Raw genomic sequence first — 21160 nt, 5'->3', positions numbered from 1 at the left:
CACCCCTTGCACAGACCAGGGGTTAGGAACTTCTGCCGTAGAATGAATCCATTCTATTTTCCTCTTTAAATAAGTAATGAGTTAAATAAATTTCATGATAGCCTTTATCTTCCATTCTTCCTTACTTCCCTCTACGCTGTTATGTGTGGTACAAGCCAGATGTCAAGCCAATATTCAATAGCTCTACTATATTATGGCATATGGTAAAAAAGCAGGAGGCTACTGATTTTGAAATCTTTACTAGAGCAAATCTTTACTGTGACCCAAGTCACAAAAGTAAGGTAGTTGAGTTCTTCACACTATCTTTCTTTGAGGAGGTTTGTAAAACAAGCTTAAAAACACACACAAAGGGACAAGAAGGGGGAAAAAGGCTATTCCAGGCCCAAATCTGCATTTAGTCATAATTTAGTCATTTAGTCTTGACATAATTTATGGGAATCAGCTGCAAATATTTAAATTAGGTAAAGGTAAAGATTTCCCTTACACATACGTGCTAGTCATTTCCGCTCTAGGGGGCGGTGCTCATCTCCATTACAAAGCCGAAGAGCTAGGGCTGTCCGAAGACATCTCCGTGGTCATGTGGCCGGCATGACTAAATGCCGAAAGTGCACGGAATGCTGTTACCTTCCCACCAAAGTGGTCCCTAGTTTTCCACTTGCATTTTTTCATGCTTTTGAACTGCTAAATTGGCAGAAGCTGGGACAAGTTAATGGGAGCTCACACCGTTACGTGGCGCTAGGGATTCGAACCACTGAACTGCCGACCTTTCTGATCAACAAGGCTCAGCGTCTTAGCCATTGAGCCACCGCGTCCCTGATATTCAAATTAGACCGTACTATATTCTCAAGCAGCTTCAGATCATATCCAGAACTCATCCATGGGCTACTGGGATGAGGAAACAAATCATATCCTTTTTTATGTGTGAAGGACACCAAGTCAAGGGAGTCCAGCCTACTTACTGCTGGAGTAAATGCTTTAGCATAACACTGCTCACGTGAATATCTACCAGCCAGTTAAGGATTGCAATACATTAAAGCCAGCATTTTTCCCCCCCAGGGAACAAAACAATCACACTTCCACCTACCTTGGGGTTAAGCTGAAGTTCCCTAAACCTGTGCCATGCAGTTGAAATGGAAAGCAACCCTAGCCTAATTTAAAGGATACTCACAGAGTAACCCCTAATGGTTTTAGTTCAGACTTTCAGGCTGAAATATTTTGGGTTTCCCCCTCCCTTCTTAAAGCTCAGATGTGGCAAGCACTCACCCTGTTGTGCTTCATTTCTCTTGGACTGTGGCTTTGTCTGGGAAGGAATACAAAGAAGTGCCATCAAGGCACAGGTAAGGTATCCAGCTACTGCAACATAGCAAGGAACAGCAACACTGCAAATAGAGAAGAGATCAATGGAGCTACTGTGTAATGAATACTCAGGTAGGAGCACAGTGGGAGGCCCTTTGTCCTGATGTTTTTGCCCTTAAAAGCTTTCTTTTTTTGAGTTGGGAAAGAAAACAAAACAAGTAAATGTCCGAAGTTAAGATGGTGATGAAAAAAATAACTTTATGACCAGTCTTCCCAATTACAAGTCTGTAAAGCAAAGGAAAACTGAAGTTAAGACCATAAGAACAGTTGCAATTTCACTTCGTGATGGCTTCACTTAATGACTGAATTGCTGATCCCAATTGTGTTCAGTAAACAAGCACTACCTATAGAAGAATCTATGACTTACCTAGGATTAAAACTGGGGAAAGAGAATGTCTGAACTTCATTCTGCAAATGAGTTAAGATGATTGTTTTCATGTGAATCCACTATGTACATGACCTGCATTTATTTTAGTGCTATACACTGAGCTCTTAATTCAGTTACACGGGAGAGGGGAGGTTAAGACTGTAATTCTTAATTAATAAACTCAACGTTGTTGAACTGAATCAGTCTCATTTGATAGCAAACTTATTTAATACAGTGCAAATTCGAGCCAGCTCAAGATTTCAAACTTATCTTAACCCTAATTCTGCTTCATATTAGAGCAGATTCCTAACTGTTATCCTTGATAGGTCCTAATAAACATACTGGGGCTGGATTGACACATCATACAGTAGCTATACTGTGGTATGTTTAATTTTGGTTTAGCATGTTCTGAGAACATAGTCTCTGTTGATAGCTTACTGTCTTGAGGGAACAGTGGCTTATTTAGTAAGATTAAACATGGTTTATTTGCACTATGTGTGGCTCAACCCTGTGCATACGATTTTACTGGCACTGAAAAATTCCTGTTTCACTTGGTTCTGATAAATATTTCTGCTGATCTTTATTTAGCATAAAACAGGCTTTTGTTTACATTTTACATTACATGCACTAATGCAAAACAAACAATGAAATGTCAAATGCCAATTATAAATAGGAAGAAGGAAGTTCAAATCCTAAATCTTTTCTTTTCTGCAGTCCAAAAGAAAAAAAAAAGGAAAAAAAAAAGAACTCTGGGAAGCAACTTGGCAAACAATATTTCTTTTCATGGCTTTTAGAGTTATGGGAATAGAATGCAATACTTCTGAAAGGCACCATGATTGAAGAAGATTGAATCAGTTCCCCACCCCCCACCCCCCCCAGTCTGTGGGAAATTGTCTTAGCATTGGTGATACCATCACGTGAGACTTTCAAGAAGAGATTGGCCTGCCATCTGTCAGAAATGGTGTAGGGTCTCCCGCTTGGGCGGGGGGGTTGGACTAGATGACCTACAAGGTCCCTTCCAACTCTGATTATCTGTTATCTGTTATACCTATTGATATTCTAAGTCTTTGCATATTTTGGATGTTCAGTGCTGCTGTAACATAAATGATTCCCTTGATTCCTTGTTCCAGTGGAGAGATCCTTTACAGCAGAGGTCTCTAAACTTGGCCGCTTTAAGACTTGTGGACTTCAACTCCCAGAATTCTCCAACTAGCTATGCTGGCTGGAGAATTCTGGGAGCTGAAGTCCACAAGTCTTAAAGTTGTCAAGTTTGGAGACCTCTGCTTTACAGAATAACAGTGTTGGAAGAGAGCTAGGAGGTCTTTTAATCCAACCTCCTGCTCAAGCAGGAGATTCTATTCCCTTCTGGATAATTGGCTGTCCAAACTCTTCTTGGAAACCTCCAGTGATGAAGCACCCACAACTTTTGGAGGCAAGGTATTCCACGGATTAATTGTTCTCATTGTCAGAAAATTTCTCTTTAGTTTTAGGCTGGATTTCTCCACGATAAGTTTCCATCCATCATTTTTGTCCTACCCACAAGTGCTTTGGAGAATAGGTTGACTCTTCTCTGTGACAGCCCTCAAATATTCTTGAAGGAAAAAAGGGTCTTTGCAGCTTCTCTTTCTTCTTTTTAGCTTTTTAGCTTCCAAGGCCACCATCCATGTGGGCAGTGGAAAGCATAATTCATGATAGCTGAATAAAAATAATTACCTTAATATCTTAGTTATTGCTATGCTGCTGTCAGTCACAGGACGAATTATGTCATATAATTATTAAACCAGCTGCCCCCCCTTTTTTTTAGAAAGCTCAACATCTTTTAAGTCAGATGAAAGTATTGCTTGACTGGCATCAAAGATTTGTATTGCTGCTAAAACAAGATAGTTAAGCTTGGTAATGTATATAAATGAAGAACTTCAAAGGATAACATATACAGTACAATGGCTGGAGAGAGCAATTTGAACAGTCCAGAGTGACGGAATGTCTGATTATATGGTAATTAGAACAACTTTCAAAAAAAAAAAAAATCAAGGAAACAAACGTTTCAACAAATTGGAATCTTCTAATGTAGGATCAAACTAATACGTTCTACATGTCATGAGCCTCAAAATGAATTCATTATTTTCTTGTACTTTCCAGTTTGAGCAAGAGAAAGAGATAATTAGTCCATCTGTCTATCACTTCAGCACTGTACTTGTTTTAATTTGCCTAATACAAGTAACTATGAGTCTAGAGTTTAATTTGTAAATATTTTAAGTGGATTGTATTATTTGTATGGAATATAATTGTATAAATAAAATAAAACCAATAGAAATGAAAGCAAGGACTCTATAAAGCTAAATATTTCAGGATCTCAGAAATACAGATTGGAGTCTCATAAAAATATTCCAGCCCCACTCAACTTTTTTCAGTCTTAATTGTACAATGAAAGAGAAAGCAGACTGCACAGCCACTGAATGTTAAATTTAAGAGAATACTTCAGTCTGTGATTTCCAGTATCATGGTTCATCTTAATAAATCTTGACTTTATCAATATGTTGGAATTTTCAGAAGCAAATGTGAGTTGGACAAATTAGCTCAGAAAATCTCAGATTTTCAGATTCACATACTGTATAATATACAGTATTTAAGTATCCATTCTTTAATACCACATGGGGGCAAAAATAAGGTGATCAAAAATTTTAATTCTTTTCAGTATTGTAAAAAAAGGGAATACTTTCAGCATTCCTTTCTAAAGAAAAAAACTATTTCCATACTAATTCAGTGAGTGGGATGTGGGATTGTTGTATTTAGGGTTAAGTGTTAGATGTTGGCTTTCATTATATCATCATCTCTTCCTTTGCCTACAGCTTCCTTGGCTTATCCTGTTTCAAGTAAATCACAAGCAAATACTGTATATCAGAAGACAACTCTTTCAATGAAATTTTGTGCACTGCTGCAGAGTGACGGAGAGACCTATGTAACAGAAAAAAGCAACAACAGTTATGGTAAGACAGCAATAAGGACATCAAGTGAAGATGGTGGCTTCAACCATGTGATCAACCTGTAGGTGCTAGCAGGGGTGTGAATCAATCAGTGTAACAACCAGTTTAGTGAGTGTGCGCCTGCGCCAAACATGCGCTTTGCATGGCGCCAAGGGTTTGCTTTTTTCACTTTTATGTCCATTGTAATATCCTCATGGTCATATGATCAAAATTTGGGGGCTTGGCAACTGGGATCTATTTATGACAGCTGCACTGTCTGGGGCCATATGATCCCCATTTGTAACTTTCCCAGCCAGCATCTGACAAGCAAAGTCAAAGGGGGGGGCAGTCAGATTTGCTTAAGGACCACATGATTCACTTAACAACTGCAGCAACTCGCTTAACAGCTGTGGCCAAAAGGGTCGTAAAATGGGGCAAAACTCCCTTGCTTAGTAACAATATTTTGGGATCAGTTGTGGTCGCAAGTTGAGGACTAGCTGGAGATAATTTTTTAAAGGTTATTTTTTTTTCTTTCTGATTTTTTTTTTTAGGTGTTTAGGAGTTTTCTGAAGCACATGCCATTTTATCCACCCAGATACGGAGATTTAAAAAATGGTCCCATGTTGACACATATTTTACTGCTATGTACATTCAAGGAAAGTTAATATTGACTCCTTCCCAAGTCAGCTGGCACAGCTTTCATCTTATTGGCAGACCTCATTCCTTATCAGTTGTGCAGGAAACCCAACTGCAATGACTGATGATTGTATTTGCAGTGTCTAGCACAAGATTGTTCTGGAGATTATAAAGGTACTTAATGACAGATTAGCTTTCAGAATAGCATACCTGATTATGGACATACCAGAGTCTTTGTGTTTGAATACTGGGCAATCTCTCCAGCCATTGAAAAATAGAAAATGACTCAGGTATACGGTTTCCATAGGGCTGTGTGTGTGTGTGTGAGACAGAGAAAGAGAGTGTGCAACCAAGAGAAAAATCTATCCTTTGGCAAGCAGAGAGGAGTTGAGTTTTAAAAGTTAGCATTCCTTTTCAAAGGGAGGGAATTTTGCCTCAGATGAGAAGTGAGCAGCATGTGTTAATCATAGATTTTTAACCCACTGGTAATGGATAACCACCTGAAATTAATAACCATGGCCTTGAAAGTAGAGCAGCTGCAAAGCACAAGTCTTAAAGTTGCCAAGGTTGGTTATCCCTGGTTTATAAATTGCTTATCCGTGCTATGTTATTTGGGCAAGAGCGACTATGGTTTGGATTACCAGGTTACTAGGTTGCCCTGATTGGAAGAAAAAACTCCCACTGTAACAAATCCAGATTTGTTACAGTGAGGTAATTTTGGCATAAATGTGGCTCGAAAACTTCTAGAAACCTGAGTGATGAGACCAAGGAGAGCAGGAAGTAACAATATTCTCATGCAATATTTAAACTAAAAAACAATAACAATTCAGAGTTCTCATTCAAGGCACAAAATGACCAGACTCATTAAATGAGTTCTCATTATGCTGCTTTGGACACATGCAAAGATCCAGCTCCCTGGGAAAGGAAAGAGAAGAAGAGGATGGCCACAGCAAGATGAATGGACTCAGTTATAATGGCAATGGTGTAACATTGAGAGACTTGAAAGAACAAGTTAGAGATGGAACATCAGAAAATTCATGTGGTTGCTAGGAGTCAAAAATGACGATGGCATAACAAACCATCAAGATATTGCATAAGGATATTTCTGCACTTGAACATGTAACCTTCCCTGTATGTCATGAGCTATTCACGATTACATCCCAGCATTTCTTGCATTAGAGTTTCCCAATCCCTGGGCCAACTTCTGGACCTTGGGCTTTCTAATTCAACCTGCCTTTGAATTATGGATTTCCTGTCTGGCCGCTCACAGAGGGTCAGATTAGGTAATCATACCTCTTCAGCCTTTATTCTTAACACTGGTACACCACAGGGTTGCGTGTTGAGTCCCTTACTCTATACTCTTTATGTGCATGTCTTCATTCCCACTCATGCTAGTAATACTATTGCTAAATTTGCAGATGATACAACAGTTGTGGGACTTATCTCCGGGGGGGATGAGTCTGCCTACGGAGATGAGGTGGACTGGTTGCTTTCATGGTGTGGAGACAACAACTTGGTCCTCAACACCAATAAGAACCAAGGAGCTTATAGTGGACTATAGAAGGGACAGATCAGACCTCCAGCCCTTGCTTATCAATGGAGACCGAGTGGAGGAAGTGGCCAGGTTTAAGTTTCTGGGTGTTACCATAAAAGAGGACCTGACCTGGGGTGCCCACATTGAAACCCTGATCAAAAGGGCCCAGCAGAGATTATACTACCTGAGACTTCTCAGAAAACAACAACTGAATGAAAAACTGCTGGTGACCTTCTACCACTGCACCATAGAGAGCATTTTAACATACTGCACCTCTGTATGGTTTGCCAATTGCACAGTGGCAGATAGGAAAGCACTCCAGAGGGTTAATGTCATTGCCCAGAAGATCATTGGTTGCCCTCTCCCCTCTTTGGAAGAGCTTTATAGCTCCCGCTGCCTTAAGAAAGTTCAAAACATTCTCAAAGATCCATCTCATCCTGGGGAACCCTTTTTTTGAACTATTACCATCTGCCAGATGGTAATAGAATAATAAAAACAGAACAAATAGGCTGAAAAACAGCTTCTATCCCAGGGCAGTAGTTCTTTTGAATTCTGCTGTATAGTGCAGTGTTGGTGTGGTATCGGGGGTTTCCGTTTCAATGTGTGAAGGATGTGTGTTTGTGTTTATTTTCATGGTCATGGTCATGATGTGCACTGAAGATGGTGTTTGATTTCATTGTACGAGGTGCAATGACAATAAAGTAAACTAACTAACTAACTAACTAACATAGACTGGTACTGGTCTGTCCGTGGCCTGTTAGGAACTAGGCCCCACAGCTGGAGATGAGCAGCATGTAAGCAAGCGAAACTTGAAACCATCGCCCTCCCAGTCCATGGAAAAATTGTCTTCCATGAAACCGATCCCTGGAACCCAAAAAGTTGGGGACTGCTGCTTATATCCTTAGCATTTCCAGACCAGAATAAAAAAAGAGTTATTATTTGCAACTATTAGAAGGCTTATTTGCTTATTATATGCTGGAGGATTATCCTGTGTGAATAACTTCAATCTCAGAGAGAATTGGGCCAGATTTATGACTTAAATGGTAAGAGCTCACATTAGCAAAATCGAATTTGTTTTCCTCTAAAACCCCTAGGTTTACCTACTGAAGCTAGATATAAGTGTGAGAGCAAAAACTGCCTCTGAGCTCGGGATGATAAATTAATTGTCAATCAATGTTTACTTCTAAGATGTGCTTCTCTGTAACTCTGTTTATATATGAATATATGTATCCCTCCTAGTTTTCCCTTCTTTTCTGACATCCTCTCCAAAGTGAGAAACCATTGATGCAAGTGAACATTTCTATCTGAAGAGAAGAATTGTGGATTTTCAGAAAAATTGAGGAAGAGAAAACGAATCAGATCTTAATTTTCTGAAGTTGAAGGTGATGTGTGTCTCTCTTGCTCTGTATTATTCCTTCATTACGTAAACAGAGATTAGTTAAGAAAACATTGTACTCTGTTTCCCATAAAGTTTGCTAAAGTTTTGCATAAAGGTTGTTGATTATCCACTGGAGTATTATCCTGTGTTTAGGAATGCTATCTGCTAAATGTCATCCTGATTACAGATCATACGAGGGGGATCCAGCACACAGACATAGTTCTCTGAAGTCCTCTCCTAAGATAAACTATGGAATCTGAATCATGAGAATTTGTGTACAAAGCTAGATGTGATACGTAAAGGACTGAATTAAGTCAGACTGATGTAAGCGGAAATATTTTTGAACAGGCACGTACCAACCTATTTTGCACAGACCAAAGAATCTACGACAGTTGGCCCAAAAATGTTTATATTGTAAAAGTTGTTTTGAATACTACAACTGTTCGTTTTGTAGCACCCCGAGGGGATGGTGTGGGGAGTGATGGGAGAGGACTATTTGATTTGGTTTTTTGGGAGGTGATCTCAAAAAGTTCAGATTCAGAATTGGCTTTTGTATCCATAGAGTGATTATTATATTGAGTTTAGTGCTTCATTTATTTTCATTTCTTCATTTTGAAGAGACATGTAACATTTCATAGAACATTGTACTCAACTTCAAAGAAACATCTGAAAATATGTAAGAATTATAATATGTATTTGAAAAATGGGGGTATTTAACAACGCATTGAATATTATTTCCTGCATTTACTTTTGCTTGCATTTGTCAGAATCCAAGTTGGCATTCTGTTTATCATCCCATATGCCTCAAGAGCCTTATTCCCGCCACTGGTCTTTCTTCCTTCATTATTCCAATCACTCCCACAAAATCCCTATTGCTTTGTTCTTTTTCAGTCTTTTCCCCATACTTGAATGATACATGTAGATTAGCTATAGACACAACTTACTGGCATTCAGTCTTGCACTGTTGGAATATTATTAACCTACAGAAATATGATCTGTATTCCTAAACCTCTTTATGCTATTTCTGGTGATGCCTGCTGTAGTTTTATTTATTCATCTATTTAATTGATTTTATAGGGTTGGCCAACTCAAACAGTGTGACTCTGGACAGCATACAGCTATAAACCAAAAGAACTACAAAACATTAAAAGCATACCCACTAGATAAAATACAAAATGGTGACAATAAGCCCCAATTTGTTCACTTAAAAAAAAAAAGTTAAGACCTGGCCATGTATTTACATCCAGAAGCACAATTATGAAATAACCGAAATAGGACTCCATTCTTCTGGATGTAAATACATGGCCAGGTCTTAACTTTTTTTAAAAAAGTGAACAAATTGGGGCTTATTGTACATTGGGGTGGGGATATTCTTCCAGGACCCAGGAATGATGGACACTGAATAGGCATGCTTCCTAGGTCCCATAAGTGACAGAATTTAAAAGAAGTGGTGGCCCGAAGAACATTTTGTTATAAAAATTGTTGTTGTTACTGATCGTCATTTGATAAAACAGCTCTTACAATTCTCATCATTTGTAACTTTTGAGTTGACCACTGTAACTACCTTGTGTAAAATCTTTCTCTAAAGATAATTTAGAAGCTTTCTTGATGGAAATATTGCTATCCCCTTTCAGTATTATATAAACCTAAAGAAATCGATATGAAAATAATTGCAATGCTACCATTTTGGTTTTGGCTGGATCCAAAGTATAGTTTTTTCCCCATTTTTGAAGCTCTTCATATTTAGCATTTAATCCCTATAAAATTTGTAATTTCAACATTCCATTGTTATATTGGATCAAGGTATAAAGCTGCATCACAAGGAATACTTAATCATACTGTTTTAAAACAAACTTCCTCGATATTGAACTGTAAGTTTTTGTTTGATTTCAATTACAGCTGTCAGTTGCCTCAAAAATAGAATAAGATGGAACATTTATTTATTAGATTTCTACGGCCACTCAATTCAACTTAAAAAAACCAATGGGACACAGGTAGCTGTCATTAGTGGCCACAATTGGAGCCAGAAACTCATTTGTTAAGTGAAGCAGTCACTAAATGAAACATGCTTATGACGTTATTTTAGCTTTCCTTTCCTTTACAGACCTGCAAAAGGTGTTGTAAGTGCAAGAATTGGTTGCAAAGTGACTTTTTAATTTAAAGTAAAGGCAATATAACTGTAGTGCTACTTGCATACTGCCATGAATTTTCATTTCTTAAGTATACTTCAAAACAAAATTTAAATCTCTACAAATTAGCAATGATTAATCTTAATGTGTCTTTTTATATGCTGTTGCTATTTGTACTTTCAGGAATTAGAGCAAATTAATGCATTCAAATTTCCTTCACCAGCTGCTGGTTCTTGTCCAGATGAAGAAGAAACAGCTTAAGAGTTTCCAGAATATAAAGAGGGTTTGTTTGCAGCATCCGTTATGTCATGGCTTAGTGATGCAAATGTCAGCCTCATGGGAGGGCACAGAAAAAAGCTTTTCACGTCTCTGCCTCATTCTGGTTTATTCTCTCTCTAGTAGCTCTTTGATCTATATGCATATTTGTTCCTATTGCCAAAAGGCAGAGAATTTATTCTGTGGAAAAAAAACAAATCCTTCCTCAATTGGATGGCATGGGCAGGAACCTTCAGACAATATGAACCTTACCAGACATTGTTCTAGTGGCCACCAAATGGCTACAGCTTTGCTTACAGGCAAAGAATAACAGAGTTGGAAGGGACCTTTGAGATCTTCTACTCCAACCCATTGCTCAAAGCAGGAGACTCTACCATGTGAGACAAATGGCTCCCCAATCTCTTTTTAAAAACCTCCAGTGATAGAACACCCACAACTTCTGAAAGGAAGCTGTTCCATTGATTAATTATTCTCACTATCAGGAAATTTCTCCTTAGCTCTAAACTGCTTCTCTCCTTGATTAGTTTCCATCCATTACTTTTTGTCCTGCCTTCAGATGCTTTGGCGAATAGGTTGACCCTCTCTTCTCTGTGGAAGCAGCCCCTTAGATAGTGACACACTGCTATCATGTCACCTCTTGTCCTTCTCTTTGTTAGACTGGACGTACCAGTTCCTGCAACTGTTCTTAAGATTTTGCAGTTCCCAAATCAACTTCGTTGCTCTTCTCTGCACTCCCCTGAAATTTTGAATCAGTGTACATAGGAAGTAATGCTATTGAATTCATAATTGTTTTCTACTTGGCTGAACCCCACTGCACCGAATAAGTCAAAAGGAAACTTGTAATCCAACCTGTACTGCTTGGATTCTAAAGGATATTATGAAAAGTTGTGGTCTAAAACTTGTTTAGAAGTTAGTTTGAATCAGGCTTTTGTGTCAGAATGAAGGGCGAGCTCAGGGCCAGTTCCTTAGCTGACAGATGTAAAAAATCAGAACAGTACCCCTTCCATGTCAAGATATTTGGGCTAGTTTACTTCACAGTAGCAGTGACTTCTACAACAGCATTAAATAAAAATTAACTAACAATTTGCAACTTTTTCATGACATCCACAATCAGAGATCCCAATTTATTCCTGGTAAGGTCACTTATCAAGGGCTGGGGGAAGGCAGCATAAATATAGCTCATAATTAAGTACACCTTTCATCAGATAAATCCCAAATAGCTACCTCATGTGACTTGTAAAACTCACACTAGCAATGAACAGCTGTCCTTTCTAAATTTCCCCTTCCTTTATCTTTTGGAACCATTTCAGAAGCAGTTGCTGTGGGCATAAGGCTTCCATTGACTGAATGTTATCTCAGATGAAAAGGAATGAAAATATAATTGGTGTGACGCTGTGCCCAGCTTAGACTGATTGCAGAAAGGAAACTGGCTGGACATGACTTGGCTTGCTTGGGACAGGATATTATATCACAGAAATGTCCTCTGCACCCCACACTCCAAGCATCAATGATGACAGGAACTGGCTTCTATGTCACTAATCATATCACGAAAACATTCCCTGTTGCCGATGCAATTGTTCTTTCTTTTCAAGTCCTAGGAGAGAGTATCTAATTTTGTAGTTAGAAAAATGTAAACCAAATTAGATGTTTGTAGGATCACAAAATTTTCAGCATGCTGTCTTATTTTGATGTCTTGTCCATTCACTTTTGATTTCACAGTGCTGTCTTTCAATCTTTTATTGATTTTTTTGAGGCATGTTGGGCATACCCAACTAGATCTCTTGATCCCAACTTCAACTTTTTACTGAAAACTGTTGGGGATGGGGAGTAGTGTATGGTAACATGAACATCTTGTCTCATATACTAGGTAGTTTAGCTCACTGATAAGTGTTAAGTCATTTCTTCATATAATAAGAAATGAATAGCAATAGCACTTAGATGGATGTATATACTGCTTCACAGTGCTTCACAGGCCTCTCTAAGCAGTTTACAGAGTCGGCATATTTCCCCCAACAATCTGGGTCCTCATTTCACCGACCTTAGAAGGATGGAAGGCTGAGTCAACCTTGAGCCGGTGAGGATTGAACCTCTGGCAGTTGGCAGAATTAGCCTGTGATACTGCATTCTAACCACTGCTTCACCACGGCTCTTTTGCCACACAGGTGCTCCCAACACGAGTGATGTCGAGCTGGCCACACCCACTCTGGCCACACATACTCTGCCCGTCTCCAAGGTCAAACACAACCCTGATGCAGCCCTCAATGAATTTGAGTTTGACACCCCTGTCTTGGAGGGATGAGCCTATGAACAGGGATACTGTTAGCTACCATTTTAAGAGTCACTAACAATCTCTGAAAACACAGTCCAAGTTATTGCCTAAAGAGCAAAGCAAAAATATGGGGGTTTTTTTTCCTCCGTAGGCACAAATGTGACAGCTGAACACATCTCTGAATAGTAGTACAGTGCCTGTTGAAAAAAAAGCACGAAAAAGAAGGTGCAAAGTAGACAAGACCCATTGTTAGGACTCCAACATGCATAAGTCTGTAGCTACATTTCTCAGAGTGAAAAAGATTGATTTATTAGGAGTTGACATGTCGCTGGTTGCAGCCAACTCTGACACATCATTCATTTCACCCTTGACCCTGGTCTTCCCCCCACCCCCTGGATGTATATTCTTCAATGAGACACATCCATAGCTACTTTCCCCCACTCCCTTTCTGCTGGCAACTAAAAAAAAAACCAAAGAAGTATTTTTAAGTTGACACTCATTTTTAAACGACTCTTAATTAATGTATACAGGTAGTCTTTGGTTATGACTGCAATTGGGATTGTAAATTGATATGGTCATAAATTGAGGCACCCACTTGACTAGACCCGATTTTACAGCTTATTTTGTGGGGGTCATTAAGTGATTTACTACAGCCATTAAATGAATACAGGACTGTTAAACAAATGCTGCAATCACAAATGCAAATCCATTCTTCTGAATGGGCATCTTTTCTCTCTCTCTCTCTCTCTCTCTCTCTCTTTTTTGCTGTAAACTGACTGTGGGATGCTGCTATTGGTCATAAAGGTGAGCCTGTCAAGTACCTGAAATGAAATCACAATATTGGAGAGGTCGGCATGACATTTTATGAGAGCCAGAAGTACTTTATGGTTGTAGAGCACCTGTTCTGGGCCTCTTATTAATTCTGAATGGTTGTTAAATGACCAGTTTCAAGTTAAGTATTGCTTGCATGTAAATTAGCTTTTGGAATTACATGGATCTTTCTTGGAAGGCAATGTTTACCAACCTCAGCAGTTTGAAGATATGTGGACTTCAGCTTGCTGGTGGCTGGGGAAAAAAAGAAATATCCAACCATCTGTTTTAAATCAGCAAAGTGTTTTTGTTTTTTTTACGATTTTCATTTGTCTTACATATTCGAAAGGAATGGACCCTTAAGATTGAGGGGCTGTTATGAATAAAATTTGGAAACGGTCTCCCATTTTGGTCAAGTGTAACTGATATGCTTTCTATTCCTTTAATTAAGTCCGCATTCTTTCAAATGAAAATGAAATTAGCCTTTCATTTTCCGCAAAGTGGGGGATGGAAACTCTGTGCTGCTCTCTACTGCTTTGGGAAAGAATCTCCAATGCTTGCCAAAAATATTGTATTCATCTAATGACGGATGTCCTCAGGCTGATTCTGCTGAAGAGTCTCTTATTGTCTCAGCTGCTTTTTTTTTTTTTTTAAAGTACTCTCTGTCTCATCATTGCCTCATACTGTGGTTTCACACTGGTTCCCCAGGCCAACTAGTTACTAGTTGTACCGTGCTAGGCCTTGGGTTTGTTTCTTTAAATCAGTTTATGGAGAATTTGAAGCAATATGACTCTAGATTAAGGAAGAAAACCTATGTGGTCACTAAAAGTCAACACTGACTTGATGGCACACAGTGCTATTCCTAAGGTGAGAAGGGGGCAAGAGAGTAAGCTCTGGCAATTTGTACAAATGGATTTAGCTATTTGTCAGAATCCACGAATGCTGATTTTGTGCAAGTCTGTACAGCTTGTGCTCAAAGGTACCCAACTAAAGAGATACACACAATCCAAACAAGGCTTCAGTCATCCTTGGCAAAGGCCTGGATGATGAGCCAGGATATCAATGCCCTTCAAAACACCAACAGAGTGGGGCCATTCAGATGGAAACTTTATTAAACAGGGCAGGATTAGATGGGATCTAGAGCAGGCCCTTTCTGTTGAACTCTACACTAGGGGTAATAGAAAAGATTGGGGAGTGAGCTGCAAGTAGGTCATCTTTGAGTTTCTTCCATGTTATTCTTTGATGTCTGTTAGCTGTGCAGTAGAATTGTCCATGCAAATAAACATTCTGACTAATACAGGTTTTATACATGTATAATGGTAAAAACAAAATGGTTCAAATGTACTTGAGGTTTAAGAAGTTTCTAGAAGACCCTGGAAAAATTTCACCGACACTCTTCAACTTTAGCCAAGAAAAGAGCCAAATGAGGAAAAATAGGAGTTGCCAATGTAATGTCCCAGCCAGAGACTGACTCAAAAAGTGGGGCGCTTTCCCAGCAGGCACAATACACCTCACATTACCTTATTTTTCCTCTCCATTTGTAATATGTCACATCTCAGGTAAAAGCAAGTTTCAACGTGAATCTTGTGAGTGTGAGCCACTATTCATCACTATGTTGGGGTATCAGCAGCAAAGGAAACATTCAGCATTCAAATATTTCACATTCCTTTATCATGCTCATACTGAAGACTGGTATGATAATTGTTGTGACCTTCACATAAGATAATAGTGGAGAAATTAAAACCTGAACAGAGCTATGGAAACCAGGTATATTTCACATTTGGATCACAAATACCTGGTATTAAAGAATAACAATAGTTAATAGGAAAATAACAAAAACTGAAGCAGAATGGAATGAGGTAAAGGTGAGGTGGTTGAGATTTGCCACACATATTTTTTATCTAGGCTCTATGTCAGGGGTCCCCACCCCAACTCCCCGGGCTGTGGCCCATTCAGAGCTGGGACAGGAAAGAGGTGGGGGAGCATGCGTGCAAAGCTCCCCTCCCATGCTCCCATGCAAAGCTTCATTTGCACGAGCATCAGGCATGTGCGCCTACTGCTCATACAAACGGAGGTGTGAGCGCTTACCCGCGCATGCCTGCCACTCACACAGATCCATCTCTGCTCCCCTCCCCGGGCTGCCAAGCCAGAAAGGTTGGGGGCCGCCGCTCTATGTTGTAATTGCCCCTCCCCTCCCCACAAGTCCTGCTGTGCTGCCTCATCATGGTGTTGGTGGGGTTGTTTCTGGGAGGGATTTGGAATATGCTCCAATGTATCCAAGGTGTGAAGGTCATCTCAGCTGCCCAGTTAAAGTAAGCAGGCATTAGATTGGGTAGCAGCAACATAGGAAGATGCCAGGGGCAAGTGATCACTTTAGTGACAAAAGCAAAGGCATCAATTGCTACTGTGTAGGAGATGGCAAACCACTCCTGTATTTTTACCAAGAAAACCACATGGGTAGTAGATATAAAATGATTGACAATATAGTGTCAGATGATGGGCCCCTCAGGTCCATCAACATAGTAAAACAGAGCTGAGGATCTTTTGGAGTACTAATCGTGTGCTAGGTTAAAACTTTTGAGGCATCTAGTTGCTGATGTTGCCATATAGGAAAAACAGATCCAAAGTTGAAAGGTAGAATTACAGTAAGAACATGGAATGTAGGAAGCATGACAGAGGTGGCATTCAACCGTTTCGCACCGGTTTGAGCGAACCGGTAGCAGTGATTTGGCATGTGTCTCTGAACTGGTGGTGACCCCCTGGCTGGCCATGCCCCTGACCTGGTCGCCCCGTTGCTCACTTGCCCCGGTCACTCTTCTAGTTTTCCCTACCACGTGGTGGTCACGGCGCAGCTCGGGTGAATGTCCCGTGGCTGCTGCACATGCAAGTGTGCATGTGCAGCAGCCCCGGGACATCCACCCACCTGCCAACCCTCCCAGAGCATGCTTTCTTCCTTCTCCTGGCACTCTGGTTATTAGGAACTAATGGAATACCCTCTAAAATATGGTGATCAACCAAAGAAGAATAAATCAAGGTACTATTTATTTATTTATTTATTTTGATTTGTCAATTGTTTACAAAATAATAAGTACAAGTGTATACATAGTTGTGAATATATGAAATGGGTACATATAAGAAAAATAAAAGAATAAGAGAAACAATAGGACAGGGACGGTAGGCACGTTGGTGCGCTTATGCACGCCCCTACAGACCTCTTAGGAAAGGGTGAGGTCAATAGTAGACAGTCTAAGGTTAAAGTTTTTGGGGTTTGGGGAAGAGACTACAGAGTCGGGTAGAGTATTCCAGACATTGACCACTCTATTGCTGAAGTCGTATTTCCTGCAATCAAGTTTGGTGCGGTTTACTTTGAGTTTGTATCTGTTGTGTGCTCTTGTGTTGTTATGGTTAAAGCTGAAGTATTCATTGACAGGTAGGACATTGCAATGTATGATTTTATATACCATGCTTAAGTCGGACCGAAGACGGCGTAATTCGAGGTTTTCTAGTTTTAGAATTTGGAGTCTGGTGGCGTAAGGTATTCTATAACGGGTAGAAGAGTGGAGAACTCTTCTTGTGAAATACTTCTGGACTTTCTCAATTGTGTTAATATCACATACGTGATAAGGATTCCAGACTGATGAACTGTATTCGAGTATTGGTCTAGCAAATGTTTTGTATGCTCTGGTTAGTAGTGAGATATTACCAGAGAAAAAGCAACGTAGGATTAGGTTAACAACTCTTAATGCCTTTTTGGCTATGTAGTTGCAGTGAGCTCTAGCACTTAGATCATTAGAGGTGAGTATTCCCAGGTCCTTTATAGAGCTTGGGTCATCAACAAGATCTTGACTATTCAGCTTGTATTTTATTTTCTGATTTTTTTTACCAATATGTAAGACAGAGCATTTATTTGTTGAGATTTGGAGTTGCCATATGTTAGACCATTCAGATACATAGTCTAGATCTTTTTGAAGGGTAGTAGTATTGTCTGTGGTATTGAACAGCTTTACATCATCAGCGAAGAGAACGCAATTGCTCTTGATATGATCACAAAGGTCGCTTTATGTAGATTATGAAGAGAGTTGGTCCTAGAACACTGCCTTGGGAACACCACTATTGACAGGTACTGGATTTGATAGGGCGTTCCCAATTTTGACCATTTGTTGTCTGTTTGATACTGTTACTAGCCAAATCTGAAGAATAACACAGTGGCCAATTGATTGGATGAGGTCAACCTACATTCCAATACCAAAAAAAGAGGTTGTGCTTCATCAGTTACAGAAAAGCCTTTCATGTCAAACTATGGAAATCCTAGAAGATCTCATTGTCTTCATGAGAAACATATACAGTCAGGAAGCTACAATATGGACAGAACTTGGGGAAACAGATTGGTGCCAGGGAATTGTGACTAGACTGCATACTATCCCCTTATTCATTCAACCTATATGCTGAATACACACACACACACACACACACAAAGGGAAGCTAGACTGGAAGAAGATGTGTGTAGTTTTAAAATTGGAGGAAGGAATATCAATCACTTGTGCTACCCTGATGACACTATTCTGATAGCTGAATATACAAAGGATCTGGAAGCCCTAAAGTAGTAAAGAGCACAAAAAAATAGGACAAAATTAAGCATAAAGAAGACCAAACTCATGACAACAGGTAGAAGAATCAGAATTGGCAATGAAGATATAGAAATGATGGACAACGTCTGCCTTTTAGGCTCAACAATCAGCAGTAAAGGAAAAAGCTGTCAAGAAACACAGAATCTGGGCTTTAGGATTTAGGATTTGTTTATATAAAAAAGATAGAACTCTTGAACATGCAGCCAATAGCCTGCAAAATTCTGGTAGAGCTTATGGATAATCTGGCCAGCGGCCATGAAAACCCCATCCTCTAGAATGTCTTGACATCAAGAACAAAGGATTTTTTTGTATTCTGGCATCACCAGTGTAAATTGTCCGGCCAATCAGCATAATGATTCCTGACTGAGAAATGCCAGCATTTCTGCTATAGTACAAAAAGAAAAGAAAAAAGAAAAAAAGGAGTTCTCAAGCCAGAATGGGGAAATTGTCTAGAAACAGAGGCCTTGGGACCTTTACCCTGTTCATCTATGACCCAGCGTTTACCCCTTTAAACGCCCACTGATTTTCCACTGCGCCAATGGGATGGAAAAGCAAGAAATTCCATGGAATTTCCTCAGAGCTGCAACAACTCTGTTATGGGAAAGAGACACATGGTTATAGAACTGCCTTCTCTGAGCAAAGAACTATGTCATCCCATCTCTTGATGGAGAGCCTGTATTGTATTTTCCTCACAGGGGTAATGCTCTGGTCCCGACTGGCTGATCTGGTGTGAAGACACAGAACGTTCAGTTACTCGGAGAACAAAGTTGTCAACAACAAAATGTTCCCAGCCCAATCTCCATTTGTGAAAAGACATAATGGTTTGTCAGTTGGTTTTGGGATTTTTTTTTTTAAAGACAGATGTAGGTTCAGTGAACAAACTGAAACTTTAAACTAGAAACCCTAACTTTTTTGATTCACCTGCTGTTAATGATCATATCTTTCCCATTGTGATGAGATTATAGCAGTGATGGGATTCAATTTTTTTTTTACTACCGGTTCTGTGGGCATGACTTGGTGGGCATGGCTTGGCTTGGTGGGCATGGCTTGGTGGGCATGGCTTGGTGGGCATGGCAGGGGAAGGATACTGCAAAATCCCATTCCCTCCCCACCCACTAACCTGCTTTCCAGCTCCGTGCTCCTGTGCAGTGCAACAAAAGAAGACCCAGCCGATCAGCTGGGATTCAGGAGGCAGAGAATAGATGGGGGCAGAGCCAGTTAGAGGTGGCATTCGCCGGTTCTCCAAATACTACTTTAAACTACTCAAAATTTCCACTACCGGTTCTCCAGAACTGGTCAGAACCTGCCGAATACCACTTCTGGATTATTGGTGTGATGGAGTTTTACATTTTTTTTTAAAAAAATGTTTTTTAAATCAAATGCAATTGGGTTTCAATCATTACAGGCTTCCAAATATGTCTAAAACGAGGCTCCTAGTCTACTCTGGTTGCCTGTGAACAACATACACCCAAAGAAGGAAACATGTTTTTTGTTGCTGTTGAGAACTGGATTCTTTTGTGGGCAATCTCCTGGGTGATCACAATGATTGCCAGTGTTGGGCAGAACCCAGTGCCAAAAAAAAAAGGGCGGCTCTCTTTCACTCTGTGACCCTCCTAGTTCATTGCCTCTCTTTCAACAGATCCCATTTCACCCTTCTCTTGATCTGCCCACTGACCAGTTGGCTGCCAAGGAGTCTGGACTGATGATCTGCAAGGAGCTTTTGAAATAAAGTCAAAAGTCATTTATGAGTCATTTACTTGTTTTTGTTGTTTGGAAGAAAATTACCCCATGATATCACGGTTCAAAACAGCCACATAAAGCTAAATTCTACCAACTCTGTCCCAACCATGAAGGTACTCTTGACCCAAACCAGAAGAGGTGAACATATAAGTCTATGAAGCATTCAACCCTGATATCCTCCCCCTCCCCACTTCTTGCATTACATTTCATGCCTTTGAACACATGGCTCTAAGGCTGGATTGATTTAGCATTAGCATTAGCAATAGTACTTAGACTTATATACCACTCCACAGTGCTTTACAGCCCTCTCTAAGTGGTTTACAAAGTCAGCATATTGCCCCAACAATTTCTGTCCCCCTTTTATCAGCCTTGGAAGGATGGAAGACTGAATCAACCTTGAGTTTGTCAGGATCAAACTGCTACCAGTCGGCAGAATTAGCATGTGATACTGCATTCCAACCACTGCTCCACCATGGCTCTTTTGCCATATTTTATGAAATAAACCATGATGGCTACTTAATTTAATAGTTACTAAGCCACTGAAGATTGGTTGAGTGTTTGGTTGGCACAATATGTAAATTTTAGCATTGAATTCTCAGCTTCCTTCATCCTCAATCAGATTAGGTTATTGTGTTGTCATCCAACCTCTATAGAGTGGTTCAGATCTTAGAAGTAGCCTATGAACATATAGCCTATCAACTATAACAGTTTAAGAGTCACTAACAATCTCTGAAAACACAGTCCAAGTAATTGCCTAAAATATGGGATTTTTTTCCCCCTCCCTAGGCACAAATGTGTTAGCTGTACACATCTCTGAATAGTAGTACAGTACCTACTAAAAAACACATGAAAAAGAAAGTGGACAGAACCCTCTGGTTAAATTCTTTCTGGATGGCATCATAACCAACAAAGAGAAAAAAGATCAAAATAAATAGAGCACAAATCCATTTCTTTGCATTAAGCAGCAGGGTGTGCCGTTTGGGGAAATGATGCAACTTTAAATATACACAAGACTTCTGGAAAATGTTAGCAAGGGAGGACTGGTCAGGGATGACTTTAGCAGGCACTCCAGTA

At 39.8% G+C, this 21160-nt stretch overlaps 1 protein-coding gene and 1 long non-coding RNA gene across 2 annotated transcripts in view; one reads left to right on the top strand and one right to left on the bottom strand.

Annotated features, from left to right (window-relative positions):
• Window positions 1–21160, bottom strand: part of SLC67A1 (solute carrier family 67 member 1) — a 71940-nt gene that overhangs the window by 32967 nt on the left and 17813 nt on the right. Inside the window, exon 5 of the mRNA XM_026668380.2 lies at window positions 1264–1379. Within this exon, the coding sequence (XP_026524165.2) occupies window positions 1264–1379 (116 nt within the window). The remainder of the gene's footprint in view (window positions 1–1263; window positions 1380–21160) is intronic.
• On the top strand, window positions 3015–8359 carry LOC148133294 (uncharacterized). Its single transcript, XR_015746647.1, has 4 exons — window positions 3015–3160; window positions 3528–3718; window positions 4573–4710; window positions 5238–8359. It is a non-coding gene; the product is annotated as an uncharacterized LOC148133294 (long non-coding RNA).

This window comes from Notechis scutatus, chromosome 1, assembly GCF_049901735.1.
Source record: "Notechis scutatus isolate UNSWTSFEM ecotype Mainland chromosome 1, rNotScu1.2, whole genome shotgun sequence".
Taxonomy (NCBI): domain Eukaryota; kingdom Metazoa; phylum Chordata; class Lepidosauria; order Squamata; family Elapidae; genus Notechis; species Notechis scutatus.
Note: the sequence above shows the minus strand (reverse complement) of the source record. Positions and strands in the feature narration are given on the sequence as shown.